Source organism: Dipteris shenzhenensis, chromosome 5, assembly GCF_047967505.1.
Source record: "Dipteris shenzhenensis isolate YYH24624 ecotype China chromosome 5, Dip_SZ_1.0, whole genome shotgun sequence".
Lineage (NCBI taxonomy): Eukaryota > Viridiplantae > Streptophyta > Polypodiopsida > Gleicheniales > Dipteridaceae > Dipteris > Dipteris shenzhenensis.
Window position 1 is genome coordinate 1,693,930 of NC_141600.1, and position 19,278 is coordinate 1,713,207.

At 42.3% G+C, this 19,278-nt stretch overlaps 1 protein-coding gene across 1 annotated transcript; it reads left to right on the forward strand.

Moving 5' to 3' along the window:
* Window positions 1–332: 332 nt before the first annotated feature.
* Window positions 333–12,703, forward strand: DHS (deoxyhypusine synthase). The gene is made up of 7 exons (XM_087374513.1): window positions 333–573; window positions 691–858; window positions 952–1,170; window positions 1,436–1,522; window positions 11,451–11,556; window positions 11,857–12,092; window positions 12,249–12,703. The coding sequence occupies exons 1-7, from the start codon at window positions 376–378 to the stop codon at window positions 12,333–12,335; spliced, it is 1,101 nt and encodes a 366-aa protein (XP_087230639.1). The 5' UTR covers window positions 333–375; the 3' UTR covers window positions 12,336–12,703.
* Window positions 12,704–19,278: the final 6,575 nt, after the last annotated feature.

Sequence of the window (19,278 nt, forward strand, 5' to 3'; positions counted from 1 at the left end):
ACTACTTAAAGCAAAACAATTTGATTTAAGCAACAATGTCATTTGTTTGACTTCATTTCCAAACATTCACAATACAATTCATATCATTCTTCTTCTTCTTTATTCATTGTTTTAATTTGTCTACTCACTCATATACATGAAATTACATCAAATATTTGTAAATATAGAATTTCAAATTCCACTTTATGATTTCCATTTATTCCACAGCTAACATTAAGATTTATGCATTAACAATTTCTAATTCTAGTTTAATATTTTTTTCCGTTATTTTAAAAAATCCTTTCTACATCGTTAAATCTAGAATCCATATTTTCCATATTGCTCGCTGATGTTTGATGAGGGCGCTGAGTGGATTTTGGAGCTCGCTGCATCGCCATGGAGAATGGGAAACTGCTCGAGCAGATCCATAGCTCCGTTATGCGTCCTTCAGACGATCTCCAAAATCATGCGGAGCGAGTGGTTGGTTATGACTTCAATCAAGGTGTGCATCACTCGCAGCTCGTGGAATCCTTCATCTCTACCGGTTTTCAGGCCACTCATCTCGGCCAGGCAATCGCCCTCGTTAATGACATGGTGAGTTTTGCTCCATCTTGTCTGACTTTGCACCAGATGTCGTTCCCCTTTGCTTTCTGATTCCAAGTATCAGCTTGGTGCCTGTGATACGCTGAACAAGTCCCGCTATTGATACAGCTAGACTGGAGACTTTCTCACGAGCCGATCGATGAAGACTGCTCTGATGAGTACAAAGATCCTGTTTGTAGGGAAGCCGTCAGATGCAAGGTCTTCCTAGGATTTACATCGAACCTCATTTCATCTGGAGTGCGAGATACCATAAGGTTTCTTGTCGAACATAAAATGGTGGGTTGTCGTCGAGACGGTTCAAGCTGTACGTATTTGGGGGGTTTAGGAAGTAAGCGTTTGCAAGTGACAGGTGGGCCTCCTTTGTTGTAGGTTGATGTGATCGTCACTACTGCGGGAGGGATTGAGGAGGACCTGATTAAGTGTCTAGCTCCAACCTTCATTGGGAAATTCAATCTGGCTGGAGCTAATCTACGCTCTAGGGGTTTGAATCGCATTGGGAATTTGCTTGTTCCAAACGAGAACTATTGCAAGTTTGAGGATTGGATTCTTCCCATTCTAGACAAGCTGTTGCTGGAACAAAGGGAGCAGGTACTTGCTTTTCTCCAAGCACAGAATTAGAGGGTTGATTTGGACGTTTAACCGGTACGTGCTTTGTTAACATTTTCGTGATACATTGGCACAACAATGTAGAGTTTAGCGTATGAGCTAGGGAGAAGTAACATGACTCTTATGCTTTCCACCTGCTATGGGGGAAACATTAAAGGAAATACTGCTTTTTTTTGCAGGATTAAGGGTCGTACTATTATTATTTTTCCGCGCATTTGTTAAACTTGCTTTTGTTTTTGTTGTGAAGGGTATCCTGTGGACACCATCCAAAGTAGTTGCACGTCTTGGAAAGGAAATCAATGACCCAAGTTCTTATCTCTTTTGGGCGCAAAAGGTGATGATACTCACTTTATCTCACTTTCTCTTACTATTGTTCTTTCTACATCTCCATTAACGGTCAAGTGCAGAACTCATTGATTTATCTATTAATATATGTCAGCGTGTGTTCACTTGTCCTCCATTCTTAAGGTTTCAAATGGCCACGTTAGAAGTACGATATATAGGTATAAAGCCCTATATGGGCATTGAGGTTCTCGTGTTCTGTGGAGCTGACTTAGCTCAGATGAAAGTTTAGGAAGGGACGAGCCTTCCCTTGAGGTTTGTGTTTTCTGAAATTTGCTTTTATGGCCCGTGTTAGAGACATTTAATAGAAGTAAAACATTGAAATTTCTAATAATATAGTAGTTGATTTTTAGACCTATGCAAATTGCTGCCAAGGACAATGACCAAATTAGCTGATGTAAAGCAACTTCCGAGGACTATTATTTTTTGAAAAAGTTGCAAAATGGGATATTAGGCACGAGGATCTGAAAACATGCATGCAGTCTTGCATGCCTACCTCTGTGTGCCAGGCATACTTATGCTTTTGACACCATTTGAACCTGTCTTTAGATGAGTTCAGGTCCAAAAATTTCTGAATTGCATATTCACTAGTCATTGTTGACACTTAGCCTTGATATGTGGCTTGTAGGCTAGTTAGGACACTTAGTCCTCTTGTGACAGTTAGTATGCGAAGGACATTTGACTTTGGTTGACTTTGTCTTACAGCTTGTTTTCTCCTTCTTACATTCCAGCTTCCTTCCATTGCTCCAACAGTGGTATCAAAGTAGGATCTCTTGCTCCTGTCTATCTCCCCCTTGTGAGAGTGTGAAATGTGTGGAAACATACAGGAGAGAGTGAAACCAAAAAGGTATTTCTTTCACACACAAATTCACCACTTAATCAATTGGAGAAGAAGAGCACAATCACACCACAAAAACGACAGCAGACTGGGTACAATCTCCCGAGTGGCTCATGCTTCCTCATCTAGAGTATTTATGATATTACATAAAAGCACCAAGGAGCCAAAATTATCCCTCTCTTTCAAAAATGAGGGATTTGCTTTACATAGCCATCTTAAGGCCCAAAAATGAATTATGTCCACTACAAAATATATATTGCTCAAACTTGTAATAATAAAGCAAATGCAAAATTGGCCCATGGCCATATATAATGTGCTGTGCGACACCTCGATCGGTACCCTCGCACTAACTCCAATCCTCTGTACTCAAGCTGTCAATTACATTAGTTATTAACAATCGATTGAACGAATCACCGAATCTACCGATCCCAACATAACTGCGCTTAAAGCACAATAATCAAGCACAACACCAGTAGCACTAGCAACATCAGTATTAACATGGAATCACCCACAATATTGACCATCTAGCATGGCAAAAACACAAGCTAGTCAGGCATCCCCAACTAACCACACAAAGTATCCACTAGGACTCCCGCCAGGTCTGGTGCGCTCCTATGGAGTACTTTGCCATAGTGACACTTGACTAAAATAATAATATCCAAAGCGAGATATATCAGAAATATAATTTTCGTAACATCCCTCTTGCGTGGATTGCAATTGACCTCAGTTGCGTGTTTGATTATAGGAACTAATGAGGTTTGAAAAAGTGCAAGTATTTAATATAGACATTTTCTTTTCGGGTCGAGGTCTGTTGATCAATAATGCATTTGGGTTCCAGAATTTATTCTTCATCAATAATCAATGGAGCCTCTTCATAGACAGGATGAATAGGTAAAGGTCCTTTGAAGAGCTTTAAGAGGCTGATATGGAAAGCATTATGTATTTTTCGATTATTAGATAATTCAAGCCTATAAGCTAGATCATTGATTTTTTGAATCACCTTGAATGGTCTATAAAAACGTGGGGACATCTTGATTACTGGCTATTTTTCAAGACTCTTTGATCTTCTTTTCTTAATCCGAAGAAGTACATAATCGCGTTCTTTATAAAGCATGCGTTTTCGTTTCTTATTAGCTTGTTTTGTGTACTTCTCTTGAGCGATTGTAATGGCTTCTCGAACCTCTTTGAGAATATTTTGATAGTCATGGATAAATGCATCTGCTGCCTCTACTCTATGGATGAATCGTGTGATAGGAATAGGTAAAACCTTCCCATAGATAATCTCAAAGGGTGCTCTTTTAGTTGCTGAATGAGGAGTGTTATTATAAGCAAACTGTAAGAGATGAATATATTTGTCCCAAGTCTTTGGTTGACTTCTTGCATAAGCTCTTATCATATCCAAAATAGTACTATTTGTAACCTCAGTTTGTCCATTTGATTTTGGATGAAAAGCTGATGAGAAATCTAACTTAGTGCCTGGATTATGAAATAATGCAAAATTTTGAATCTCGATCAGACACTATAATTTTTGGCAAGCCATGATGAACAAAGATATGCTTAATGAATAAATGTGCAGCTTGCTAAGTTGTTAAAGTCTTCTTGCATGGGATGAAATAAGCTTGCTTACTAAAGCGATCTACTGTCGTCCAAATCATATAATTTTGATTCGCCGTAGTAGGAAAACCTCTTATGAAATCCATGGATATTTATTTCCAAGGTTGCGTAGGGATAGGCAAAGGCATTAGCAATTTTGGGGTCTTTCCTTTGTAACTCTTGATCTTCTGGCAAGTGATGCATTCGGCTACAAACTTAGCCACATCTCTTCTTATAGTAGGCCAATGAAATTCTCTTGCTATCACTTGTAAAGTGGCAGTCACTCCCCTTATGTCCCATATATGGTGGTTGATGCATTTCCTCCATTACAATTTGTCTAAAGGGGCGAGTGATGCATAATTTCTTTTGATAAAAGAGATATCCATCATTGCATGAATAGTCCAACATAGGATTCCAATTATTATCCTCTAATTTGTTTCATATATCGAAAAAGTCTGGATCCCCTTGATAAGAATTCTTCATACCTTTGAAAGGCTGGGTCTCTATAGCAGTGATGTGATTAATACTTGGCTTTCTACTAAGAGCATCAGTAACTACATTCTCTTTTCCAGGTTGATACAGAATCATGGGTTGAAAACTTTGTATAAATGATGCCGACTTGATGTGTCTATTTGATATTAGTGGTTGAGTTAACAAATGCTGATCGGTTTTGATAAGAAACTCAGCTCCCATCAAATAATGTTTCCACATTCATAAGGCATGTACAACAGCGGTTAATTCTTCATCATATGTATTATAATTGCATTCCGCTGGTTTTAATTTTCGGCTCTCATATGCTATTGGATGTCTATCTTGCATAAGCACAGCTCCAATTCCATATCCACTAGCATCGGTTACAACTACAAAGAATGGTCTAGAGAAATCGGGTAGTTCCAACACAGGAGCTTGTGTGAGAGCTTCTTTCAAAGTTGTAAAAGATTTATCTTGATGCTCAGTCCATAAGAAATGCTTAGCTTTTATAAGGTCTATCAATGGGTGTGCAATGTATGCGAAATTCTTGACAAACTTTCTATAAAAGCTACACAATCCCAAGAATGATCTTAATTCATGTATATATCGGGGTTTAGGCCATGTGACTATACACTCAATCTTCTTTCGATCTACTCGAATCCCATCGGCGGATACAATGTGATCCAAATACTCTATCTGATCTTGAAAGAAACTGCTCTTTTTAGGATTTATGTACAATTGATTTTCTTTCAAGAGTGAAAAGACTAGCTTCATATGTTCCTTATGCTCCTCAATGTCTTTGCTAAACACCAGAATATTATCGAAAAATACTACCACACAATCTTGGTGTTTAAGAAAGATTCGGTTCATCATTCTACTAAAAGTAGTGGGAGCATTAGTTAGGCCAAAAGGCATAACTAGGAACTCATAATGTCCCGTTTGAGTTCTAAAGGCAGTCTTGTATATATCCTCTTCTACCATATGAACTTGATGATAGCCGGATTTGAGATCTATCTTACTGAAGACCTTAGCCCCTTTCAATTTGTCCAAAAGATTATCAATGCTAGGGATTTGATATTTGTTCTTCATTGTGATTTTGTTTAGTGCACGATAGTCTATGCACATTCGATAAGTTCCGTTTTTCTTTTTGACTAATAAGACGGGTGCTCCATAAGGAGAACTGCTGGGTCTTATTAATCCTCTATCGGTTCCTCCACTTGCTTTTGAATTTCCTTTTGTTCTAGCTGATTGACTTTGTAAGGAGCTTTGCAAGGTGGAGTATTGCTACATGGTAGTCTAGGTGGTAAATCCTCTAAGAAACAATTAGAAAATTGAGAAAGAAACTTTTGGTGTGTAGGCTTAATGTTTGGTTGAGTAACCGTTTCCGTATTCACCAAAATCAGATATGTCTTCTCACGTTTTCTAATTGCTCTTTTGGCTTGTGTGTGGTTAAGTAAAGGACTGATCTCAGGTTTCATTGAGCTTTTCAGACATATTTCTTGTTCGTCCTTCTTACTCCACATCTGATGTGAATCATAATCTATCTTAGGATTATATTGATGCCTCCATGGCATTCCTAAGATGATGTCCACTCCCTGTAGGGGTGCCACTAGAAAGTCTCGTGTATCCTTGTAGGGTTTGATTGAGATTTCAAGATTCTTGACTACTCTAGTGCAATTGTACTTTGTTTTGGTAAAAGCAGCTTTGACCTTATAGTTAGATGGGAAAGACTCTAGGTTTAGCTTTGCTAAGGTTCTTTCTGAAATGAAATCATGTGTACTACCATCATCATGTAGAATAACAACCGCTTTGCCATTAATGAAACCTTTCATTTTTAGAAGAGGATGGTAATTATACTTACCTCCCTCTTGCTTGGTTGCTTCGTCGTCGATCATGTGCACTTTCGCTGTCGGGGTCTTCTTTCTTTCGGGACACTTAGTGGCTATGTGTCCCACCTTGTTGCACTTGAAACACCTTATTTCTTTCTTTGGAAAATTTCCACCGTTCGGCTTCGAAGAAGGATCTGTCTTCTGTGGAACAAAACCATTTTTAGTTTAAAGAAGGGCTTTTTATCAAATCTCTTTTTCTTATGGAAGGATACATGCCGTTCTGAATCTTTTTCTTCTTTTGGGATCCCATTCTTCCTTTCACAATTCATTGCAAGAGAAATTGCAGAGCTCAGTGAGCGAGGATGAAACATGTTAATCTCGGCTCTCAACTTAGACTTTAGACCTGCCACGTACTTCCTACGTTGATCTCGCTCATTAACTTTCTCTAGGGACTGTAATTGGATCAACGTTTGCCAAAATCTTTCAGTATATGTGGAGATCGTTTCCTTATCAAACTGCCTGAAAGTATCCCACTGTTGTCTAGCTTTTACTTTGAAATGTGAGGGAAGAAAATCTCTCTTGATGAGCTTTTGAAAAGACTTCCAAGATTTTGGTCGCCTTTTACTGTGCTTAGTGACGTTTCACCAAAGTACAACACTCTCTACTAAATGATTTGCAACACATTTAATCTTGTCTTTTTCAGAGAATTTCTCCCCTGAAAAACAATCATCTAGTTGATTGATCCAAGACAAGACAGTGCGTGCCTCTTTCTTTCCATCGAAATTTTGAAATGAGAAAGCTTTTCTACTTATCTTACTCTCCTTTCTCGAATTTTGTGCTCTCAGTGTGGCTTTGACCGTCCTGATAATAGTATCATCGTCGGAATCATCGTCGGATAACTCATCGTCAGATGAATATCTGTTCCTTTTCTTATCATTGATTTTCTTTTTCAATCTCTCCCTATGCTCACGCTCATTGGCCAACTGTGCTTGAAGTGCGTCTAACCGCTCTAAGAGCATGGGTGGTTGTGGGTGATGCACCATGATAATGCGATAAATACAAATAAAGCGAAATGGAGGGAAATAAGGATATTAAGTGTATGAGAATTAAATGGATGAAATAAAAATGTGATTCAAGTGTATGGTAAGACAGCGGATGGCGCGAGATACTAAGTGTATGAAATATAAAGCAAAAGAAATCACTTATCTCGCTCTTTGATCGGAGGTAGAAAGGACTAGAGTGGGAGATATGTGACCGATGTCGCTCGTAGTCGTCTTTGCGCTCAATTGATCTCCAATTATTTGCTCGGTGATTCATGGTTCCAATCGCCTTCTTGATTCGAGCTTCTTCAAATTTTGCCTTGCTCTTTTTTTTTTCCCCCTTTAATGCGCCTTCGTTGGTCGGTGGAGTAGGCTCGCACTTTGTGTTGCAGTATACCAAGAAAAGGAAACTTTAGAACGCTTTCTTCTTTTTTAATAAATAAATCCTTTTAGAAGGTCTTTTGAACCTTAGGGTACCTTTGTTTAAAGTCAAAGGATTTCCTTTGACTTAATGAATAATACTCATGTGGCTCCTTACTGTTTTACAGATTGTCTGCTACAGGACTTTCGAATTAATGGCAGTGGCGTGATGGAGTCTGCAGAGCTGGACCGCGTTAACAGAGGCCCGTGAGCCAAAGGCTGCTGCTGTCGGCGACTGAAGGTAGGCAGATGCAATAGAGGTCGCCTCTATGCAAACGGTTGCACTAGGCGTGAAATCACGGAAGGCCAGAGGCTGGCGCGATTGTTAACTGCACGATCGCTGGCTGGCGCGGGTCACAGAGGGTCGGAGGCGATGGGTAGAGTTAACGGCTCTGCAAAGCCTGTCTCCCCAATGGTGGTTGTTGAAGGCTAGGCTTAGCATGATGGGCGTTTGGTCCTTGCGGAGATGGGCGTGCGGCGCGATGAAGACAAAGAAACTCTAGAGTCTAGAAGCGGCTGCAATTTAATGCAAGGGTAAGTCACGTTTCACAACAGCTGCTCCAAAGCTTGCTCCAAGGTTAGATAGAGAGGAATTAAAGGCACGTCTGACGAGGCTTTGTTGGCCTTTAAAATAAACGCACGGCCAATCTTCCTTTCATATTCTTTTCCCACGATTCACAAGCTCCGATTATGTACACATTCTCTTGAATCTTCCATAGGACTTCTCTTTCCAAGGTGTCTTTTTCTTCTTGGATCCTCACGAGGAAGCTTCAGACTTTTTTTTCTTTCACAAGAGCGTAACCTCGGCTTTGATACCACTGAAACCAAAAATGTATTTCTTTCACACAAAGATTCACCACTTTATCAATTGGAGAAGAAGAGCACAATCACACCACGAAAACGACAGCAGACTGGGTACAATCTCCCCCCCTAGATGAGTGGCTCACGCTTCCTCATCTAGAGTATTTTATGATATTACATAAAAGAACCAAGGAGCCAAAATTATCCCTCTCTTTCAAAAATGAGGGATTTGCTTTACATAGCCATCTTAAGGCCCAAAAATGAATTATGTCCACTACAAAATATATATTGCTCAAACTTGCAATAATAAAGCAAATGCAAAATTGGCCCATGGCCATATATAATGCGCTGTGTGACACCTCGATCGGTAACCCTCGCACTAACTCCAATCCTCGCTATGAGTTCCATCACTTGTACTCAAGCCGCCAATTACATTAGTTATTAACAATCGATTGAACGAATCACCGAATCAACCGATCCCAAGAAAACTGCGCTCAAAGCACAATAATCAAGCACAACACCAATAACACTAGCGACATCAATATTAACATGGAATCATCCACAATACCGACCATCTAGCATGGCAAAAACACAAGCTAGTCAGGCGTCCCCAACTAACCACACAAAGTATCCACTAGGACCCCCGCCAGGTCTGGTGCGCTCCTATGGAGTACTTTGCCATAGTCACACTTGACTAAAATAATAATATCCAAAGCGAGATATATCAGAAAATATAATTTTCGTAAGAGAGAGCAAAGGAAAGTGTGTATATAGCAAGGGGGAACACCCAAAAAATGGAAGGAGAACCACTACAAGTGATAATCTGAAGGGGAGTGGAGGAGCCCGGGCAAAGGGGGAGGCCGGTACAACCGATTGGAGGGATTGGCCAATCAGCTGAGTTGGCTCAGCCCTAGCCCTCTATAAAAGAGCTAGAGGGCACAAGTGGGCAGCCTAATGACTGGCCCACAAGCCTCTCCATCTGGCCTACATGGCCCTGCCTCCAGCCGTATACCCTAGTTCTCTCCTCTCCCTAATCTAGCCTGAAAGGGGGTGGACACACCCACATAGAAGCCCTCTCTCTAATCTAGCCTAAAAGGAAGCTCGGGCTATTACAGAGCACATGGCTCGGGCTATTACAGAGAACATATCCAAAGAAGTTGTGTCAAAAGCAACCCATTCTCCCTCCCACATGACGTCTCTAGCTGTGACCCGTGGGGGGAGACTTCTGACTATCAGAATGCTAGTATTATCTTGCGGTCCTTGACAGTCTTTGCTGCTGCTGTCTTGGAACCTCCTAAGTGGTCAGAGTCTGATGAGGAGTCCTGATCCTGAGACTTACCCTTGGACTTGCAGTCCTTCGCTAAATGGCCTCTTTTGCCACATTTGTAACACCTGCTCCTATACTTCTTGCTCTTCTCTTGAGATGAAAGGGCCCTGTTGCCACCTCTATTGCTGGCAACTTGCCCTGGGACAAGCATACTGACTCCTCTTTGAGCAATAGAGACGACAGATTATCGAAGTCTAACTGACTGGCTAATACCTGACACCGCAAGGCCCAAGAGACCATGTCATAAGCCGGGGGTAGCTTGATGAGTTTTAGGTGTTTTGGTTCAAGATTCAACTTGCAAGTAGCTCTGTACAGGTGCAGAAACCCTATGCATTTTTTGATTAGTATTTGACCTATCAGAATAGCTGTATGGAATTGCTGCCAGGACCCATCCGACCAGTCGCGACCTTCATCTGCGCCATTCTTGACAGACCCGCTTCAATCTCTGCTGTCTGTACCTTGTACGGGAATTTTTGCATATCTATAGCTTCTAAACTGGTTTGCAGACATTCCAGCCAGCTTTAGAGCATTTGGTTTGGCCTTGGGTCACATTGGTTCTGATTTGCAGTGAGATTGCTTGGTACAGTTGAAATTTGGGCTTTTGGGTCACATTTGCTCACATTGTAGACACATTGCGTGGTATAACTGCATTTTGGGGTTTGTCCTAGTGGCAGAACTTTGTATAAATGGATGCTCAAGTATGTGTGGGACCTGGGTGTGTGGAGTTGTATATGTGAGAGCATATGTTTATACTATGGTCTACACCCACTGTTGGGTGCTGATGACGTCAATGGGGATGTCATAGTAGCTAGTCCCTGCTACAGATGATGACTGAAGCTCAGAGGAGCACACAACCTAAGGAGTGCAAGGACAGAGGAAGACGCATTCTTGTCCTCACCATAGAGCATTCAGGGCAGCGGGTTGCTGCATGTTTTGTGATCTCTGTGGTAGCGGACTGTAAGGAGTGTTTGGCTCAGTTTTGGAATTATACTCGGAGATACTTTGGATTGTTCTTCTCTCTTATGAACAAATAAAAGTTCGAAGTTTGATTAAAGCATTCCCTCGTGTGCTGTTAAGTTTCGTCCGTTGCATAAACCATACCCATTTCTATTTTCCCTGCGTGGAGAAGCTAGCCACGAGTCTAGGTTTTTCCAACAGGTTGGTACCATGATTCAGCAAGATTAGTTGGCCCAGGTGGATAGTCAACTGATTAACTGACCTACTTGCAACAGTCTGGTTGCAAAGTTCAAGTGATCCTTTTAACAAATGAGGATCAGGCATTTCTGTATTTTTTAAAACCTGGTGTACTTTGCTGTAAACATTCTGCTTGTCATGCATATGCCAAATATTAGTCTGGAGATATAACTAGCCTCTATATCGATCCCTGTAACCATAGACTTTCTGCATCTTTTCATCACATACTTTCAGCATACTTCAAGCATCATTTGAAGGTATCATTTTTCGTGGGCCCTTGATTTTGAAAGAAATCGTAAGCATTAGGTATAAAAGGGATCTCGTCACTTGCTACCAACCGCCTGTTTTGTCTTACCTTTTTGCTCCTGATCATGTCTCTTTGTCATGTGTCCTTTTCTACCTTTCAGCATAAAATACCGGTGTTCTGTCCAGCATTAACAGATGGCTCCCTTGGTGATATGCTATATTTTCACTCGTTCCGGAACCCAGGGCTTGTGATTGACATTATCCAAGGTAAGCAATTCCCTTCTTTTTGCAATCTTCTAAGTTTACATGTGTGGCCAGACTTCCAGAAGGATCCCTGCTTTTGGAGCTATACAGCGCCATTGCATGTAGAGCATTTATGAAGACATTGTTTTTTTCCTTTTTCCATATGGGAACTGATGTTTGTTTCTCATAGTCATTTACATTGCATGTTCTAATATGCACAGTGCTAAGAAACCCTGATACATGCAGCATTAGCCAAGAAATGCTAGATCATATTAGTGATTATTGTGCATGGCTTGCTATGTAAAGAGACCATTTTATTTTCAGATGTAAGAGCTATGAATGGGGAGGCTGTCCATGCTGCTCCACGGAAGACCGGCATATTAGTTCTTGGAGGTGGGCTGCCAAAGCACCACATTTGCAATGCCAACATGATGCGAAATGGTGCTGATTTTGCTGTGTTCGTGAACACTGCCCAAGAGTTTGATGGAAGCGACTCGGGGGCTCAACCTGATGAAGCTGTTTCATGGGGGAAAATTCGGGGGAGTGCAACCCCTGTCAAGGTTCAAATACGGCTATGCATATTTTTTATTTTCTGGATCTAGATTGTATCTTTTAATTCTTGCATATTTTTTATTTTCTGGATCTAGATTGTATCTTTTAATTCTTGATGTCTGTCGAAAACATGAGTAATCGGGTGTCATTTGTTGTCATTTCAGGTGCATTGTGACGCAACAATTGCCTTCCCTTTATTAGTGGCTCAGACTTTTGCACCGCGGGTGAAGCAATACAAGACTATATCATAATAAGTTCTACTTTGAGATTCTCCACTCATCTATGTCTCTTTTCAATTCTTTCTTTGCATTTTACATTGTTTTTTAAAAGTACTCGATTTAGTACAGAAGCAATTACACAAGGAATCTCAAAGTTATACTTGAGGCGACTTCATCTGGCATCCATTATTATCATTGACTATCCAATTGATGGCTAAGTGCGTTTGATAGCCCTCTTTCATGGATGGAGATTATACTTTGTTTTTGCACAGCAATCAATGGCAGCGTGTGCGAGCATCCTCCATGAATTTGGATGGATTGACATGTACATAGAAGACACTCTCCTAGAGATAATATCATATTGTCAAATATAAAACAAGAATATGCACTAATTGATCACCTTTACTTGTCATGTAAAGAAAGAAAGTGTTCTGAACTGTTGATTTTCTGTAAGAAAATAATACGTCTGTGCTCAACAGATAATAGGATCTCGTACGCAAGAGAAAAAACAAGATAGTATGGAGAATCAAAAATTTAATTACTGTAGAACTGATACAATAGATGGCGTTGCCTCCCAATCGTGCGCTCTTGTGAAAGAAGCTTCGATAGCGTGCTAGAAACAGTAGAAGACGGAGGTTGGATGCTAAGGAATCAGGGTTGCTGTAGCCAGTGATGAAACAGGCTTCACGGACTTGCTCTTATATAGTCACCAGTCGTAGTCGGTTAGGCTCAATTGGGTGATCGATCCAGTCCGTTCAAAACGGTCGAGTGGGAGTCGGTCTTGAAATAAGCCACTAATCATACGATAGAACGAGTGCGCAAAACAGAGCAACTAATTTACGGCTGTCGTTCGGTCTAGAGTCATCCGGGATCATCTGAGGCTTCAAACGAGTCCTGCAACTCGAGTGGTCTGCCTCAGGAAATACTCCGTCTACCCTCAGTACGGTCAGTCAAGGGATGCTTTCTCGCACTTGCATGTAGCCTAGTTGGCGGTGTGTCAACTCTATCTGAAGCCGTTTAGCCATCAGGTCACACATGGTCTCCATCTGGTGTCCAAACGAGGACTTACTGAATAATCGAGCTACTCAAATGCCTTCTTCTCATATGGGGGGCTTACAAGGAGAGTAAGCTAGTTCTTGCGCAGTTACACGAGAGTGGAGCATTGATATCTAACATTTTCATCCCTCTTTAAGAAAGGGATAGATTTCAAAATTATCCCAAGAACATAAGTGGAATTACTTCATTTCAATGGTGCAAGGAATGACACAATATTAAAAAATTGGTAATAAGTAATTCGTCCTAATTGTTGCAACCTGAAGAATTACATATTAGTTTTGGATGAAATAATATTGTATGTTGAGTGGCTTTAGTCTATCAAAGCATATCTAAGGCTAACAGCTTATTATTTGGATCCAATTGTGGCAAGGACTTAAGGGAGTGCTATCTAATGATGTCTTAAAGTAGCTTGAAAATTTGATAATACTGCCTTTTGATTGCATGGTATAATGTGTAACTCCATATGAAGCATTTGTTTGATTCTTAGCTCATTCAAATGGTATAATAGGCATCTTCATTGTCTCTGGCTATCTAGTGTCACCCTCCATTGGGCTTTTATTGGTCCTAAGTACCATGATGATATAATGTGGCTATGTAGAGTAAGGCAAATTAGTAGGACTAGAGACTTCTTTCCCATGTGAGAGGGAGTCCATGTCATGGCCATGTACTTGTAAAAGATATTTATTGATCAAATGGTTTATGTAATGTGTGGAGGCCTTTATAGGCCTTGGGTTATTGAGTTTGTATTGACAAAGCAACTTATTTGATAATGAATAACCCAAAGCTTTAAACAAGGTGATGATTTCAAAACGCCAACATTGAGACATTCCCTCTTTTGTGAAGAGCATGCATGCTATCGGATGGTCCTAAGGTGAGAACCATCCAAAATCACATTGTGTGGCCCAAAGTGCTTGCTTTTAATTTGTGTTTTCAATGTCATGCCATAAGGCATCTATCATATCATAGGTGATCGAGTAAACTTGGTCTAAATGTGACATGAAATTTAAGTAATGGTAAACTCAAGGTGGTCTATTCTATCAAGGATGGTTACAAAATTACACTTGGTGGTATTTTGGGCTTTATTGGTGCCCTAAATATAGCACTTTCTTTTTGTGTTTGGATGGGGGAGGAAAGGGTATTTCTCATGAATGTTTTCTTTTGTGAATGTGTGTTTTGCATTGATAGGGGTTCCGTTTTGGGGAGAGGTGAGAGAATGAGAGAGAGAGAGAGAGGTCGGGGCGGGGGGGGGGGGGGGGGGGGGGGGGGGATGTGTGTTGGTGGTAGTCCTTGAATTGAGGGTGGGGGGGAATAAGCATTGTGCTTAACCCCTCTTTGATTTTGGATCAGGATTGGGGTAGGTAGACATTGTGTATCGTCTTTCTAGAGTCTTGGCTCAATGGGGGAAATCTAGGATTTTAGGTGAGATGGATGAGTGAGGGAAAAAGTAAGGGCTTGGAGGCGCGAGACTAACACAAGCACTATTTGAGAGCAACTCTTATATGGTTAACACAAGCTCTATTTTCGCTAGAAGGAATAGATGAAAAGGATAGCAATATGCCTTGGCACCCTATGGGCCCAAGAGCCTTTTAATGTAAAGAAAGGGAGAGTGCTAAAAGGAAAAGGGTTGGCCCTTCCTTTCAAAGGTGACATGTATAAAAGGCCAAATGGTTGACTTTGATCTTCATTGTTGTACGCACAAGTTTGGATTACAAGCTCCCTCTTCTCTCCTAAGAGTGTCTTTGGCTGTTATCTTGTCTTCTTCATAGTGCCCTTGTGTTTGCCACTCTCTTCATTCTCCCCTTCCCTTCTCCTTCTCCCTCCCGTCTCCCCTCTCTTCTTCCCTCTCCCCCTTTCCCTCTTTCTCTCGTGGAAACACATTGCGAGAATCCAGAAGCCGTGTGAGTGACACATGCGGACGGCTCGTGCCTTGCATTGCTCTCATAAGGAGTAGCTTGGAGTGGAGGCTCCATTGGCATCTCTTCAACATCCCCACGACATGTGAGTCACCATTGAGACCACATTTTTTATGCCGCTGCTGGGGAATGGAGGTATGCTTTTGCATTGCACTTGCCTTCTTTCGTAATCTACCCATTGCACAAGGCTTCAAACTTCACTTGGAGCTTTGTTAGTGGAGTTGTAGGAGAGGAAAGAGTGAACAAGTATGAGTTTGAATGGAAAAGTAAGAAAAACTCTCATTTTCTGTTGGAGAGTCTCTTTGATCATTTGAAGCTTGTTTTTTATGTTTTTTAGTGTTTTGAGTTGGTAGGAAGATAGTTTAAAAAATTGATAAGGAGTGTATGATGTCAAAACTCACAAAAAACAACCAAGAATGAGGAATCATGCTGAATTTCAAAGTTGGTTTGTGTGGTAACACTCACCCCTCAGGAAATCTTGCATTTTGGCATTCAAAAGTTATTTTTCTTTCAAGTTTTTTTCATTGAGTAGGTAGACTAGGTAGTATAGCATCCCCCTAGCACAGAAAAACTTAAATAGAAACTCAAAATCCTTCAAAACTAGTCGGCAACATAGCGCTTTTATATCCCCATGGGTCGGTAGCTTAGTGCTATCCCATCGACCATTGCCATAGTTGTATCTCGTTGGTCAAACTTCGTTGACCCATCGCCATAACGCTATCCCCTTGATCTAAATTCTGACCACGATCTAACCCGTCGCCCTAATTAAATGCATGTGAGAGTTAATAATCCCGTCGGTCTGACAGCCATTGACTTGTGGCCATAGCATCTATCCCCACGACCATCACTATAACATTATCCCTCCGATCGATGGCTTAAGTTATCCCCACGTCCGTCGCCATATTCGTATCCTACCGATCCATAAATTTCGCAGATCTTCCGGCATGGTAAGCTCATCCCCGCGATTGTTGCCGTCTTGCTATCCCCACGCCCATCACTATAATTATTCCGTCGACCAACACATTAGGCATTATCCCTCCGACTGTTGTCATAAGCTCATCCCTACATCCACAGGGATACCACCTACGTCCTATCCTGTCAAACACATGGCACTACCTATCCCATCGACCGGCGCATTACATCCTATCCCACTGCCCATTGCTTTATTGGTGTCTCACCGACCGATGTGATAACCTATCCCTATGATCATCACCATAGAGCTATCCCTATGACCGTGGGGGTATCTATGTGTGGTAGTCTAGAATAAATTATAGAACTACAGTTCAGCTTGAGTGTGCCTAGTTAGAGGTCTCATCCATGCACTTGTGGTTCGGAAGAATTTTGTCCAAGGATCCCACGCGTGGAGACTATGCTTCGAGCTGTGCTCAACCCACCTTTCGCCCTAGCTGGGGATCAGTCCGCTCCGAAATCTCAATTCCTAGCTCCCACTCTCTCATAGGACCTCGACAGGAGGATCCATCTAGCTTCGACGAGGCGGAGAGCTTGGACGAGGTAATGCAAGACCCCTTGGGTCCAAGGGCTTCCGAAACCCCCTTCACTAGTGTGGCCTCTCCCAACTCTCCTGCACCTTCTGTAGCGTCCAGGTTAAGAGGTACATTCTCCAACATGTTCGGACATTTAGGTCGAATAGAGTCGACAAACATGGAGAATCCCTTTGCCCGTATGTCTATGGGAAAGGAAGGTCAGCAACATCCAGCTCCCGAAATGCCGCAGACATGGGCTGAAACCACCTTTGTGGACCCAAGACCCTCCATCTTCACAAGGTACCCTCAATGGGAATGCATGGATGATGAAGATACATGGATGAGGGACTTTCGAGGGCAAGACCCCAGCTGAAGGGATGCGAGAGGCTTTCAAGGAAGGGCATCTTATGAACCCCCAACCGTCCATGTGCCACCAACTTTCGTCAACTATGTGGCTCCACGGGTTCCACCCTATCGCCCATTGCATGGAACCACCGTGCCCATGCCCCATGACCCAACCCCTCTTGGAGTATGACCGTTTCCATCCGTACCTGTTGCTCCAATGAATGTAGGCCTTGGCACATTCCTTCCAATGCTGGCACCAGCAACTACATGGATGCCACCACCATGGCCATGCTTAAGGCCACCCCTATGTCTCATTAGGTCCACAACGTCACCACCTCCATCAACTGCCCAAACAGTGTTAACTGATGAGGCAATGCACATCTTGGTGAATGCTCTAGGAAAGGGGGCCACACCACCTCCACCCGCCCCAATGTTTCTCGCAGGGATCACGAATCCCTCAAGGAGCCGACCCATAGCCATCTCCATGTTAATGACCAAATTCCTTGGGGAAGGAGACCTAGTCTTCCACGTGGAGCGATTTGAGCAAATATGTGAAGCCTTTGGAGCTCCCAGGGATCTAGAAATGGCTAATGCGTTTGGTCTCAACTTGGATGGCGAAGTAGGCCAATGGTAAAGGGATCTCACGCCGGAAGAAAAACTCAACTGGGAGACGTTGAGAAAAGTCTTCGTTGTGGGGTTCACCCCTAGTGGGCATAAATGGAGCCCAATTAACTAGTTGTATGAGGTAAAACAAAACGACAAGGAATCCCTTCGGGATTACATAGCCAAAATCAAGCACCTCAATTCCTGTTGCGAACCATACGACCGGATGAGCGACAAACGATTGTTGCACCACTTTCTCATCATATTGGCAGACCCAAAGCTGCACGACCAGCTGATGGTTATGAATCCTACCTCCTTCTATCTATGCAGCAAGGTGTCTACCCATATAAGTGACAATATGATGGACAAGGCTAATTCGGATAAAACCCCGATTCCATAAAAAATAGCACCATTAGTCAGGTCTTCCGGTGTGGAAACGATCAAGAAGGAGACCAATGAGACCAAGGGTGTGGATATGAGTGAGCTGGCCTCCAATTTGTTGAATCAGCTAGGCTAACAATGGAGGTCAAGAACCTCCAAGGAGGCGCCAAGCAACCCCCAGTTGTTTCCATGGAGAGACAACATCTGGTGTGGGGTATGCAACGGCAACCATCCCTCCAATGAGTGTCCTCGCCTGAGGGCAAGGCCGGCATTCTATTGCGCACACTGTCATAGATATGGGAACCACGATACCTCCCAATGCCGATTTTCGAGGTCCTTGCCCCAACCCATGTATCAAACGGGACCCCTATTAGCCCTGACGGCTCTGCCTAATCCTCTAAATGCACAAGGTGGCCCTTTGGCTAGTTCAAGCCACCAACAGGCTCCATTACTGCCACCCATATAAGGCCCTCAACCTCCACTACCTTGTATAGCTCTAGTCAATCAAGTATTGGTAGAGGAAGTGCCCAATGACTGGGAGGAGATGGATCCAGATCACGGACCCCTCGACTAGTACCCCTACGAGAAAGTGGCACCCTAAGTCACTACCTCCTTCAAGAGGATTAGCAAGTCCCCGTGTTCCAGACCGCTCCTATGAACTCAAGGGCTAGAGACCTAAACTCTGCTACCTGAAGGCCCTCGATCCAATGCTAACCTGCCAGGGCCCTCACCGGGCACGTGAATGCCCCTACAGAGGCTCCGGTGTCATGCTTCCAAGTGTCAGGGGCCGCATTTCTTGAAGGACTGCCCCTATAGGGGTGGTTGTATGAGCATCTCCTGGGCTGACATCTTAGTCTAAGGGCCTTTGTGATTTTAAGTGTAGGGTGGGGAAAGGGAGGAGATCTTTTGTGTCGGGGCAGTCTCAGTGAGCCATCTTTTCTATCCTTGGTTTCTAGCACTCTTTTCTGCCAATTTGTGTTCTTTTTCGCTATTTGATCTCCGATAGGCCATTTGAATGTAAATTCAACTTGTTTTTTTTTGGGAGCAAAAGAGATTAAATTAAAGAAATAATTAGAAATTACAAGAATGAGCTTGAGTCAATATCAATGGTCAATAAGAATTCTTGCGGCCATGCGCTGAGATTCGTGCTATCTACTGAAGTAAAAGAGAACATCTAGACACTGTTGTTAACAA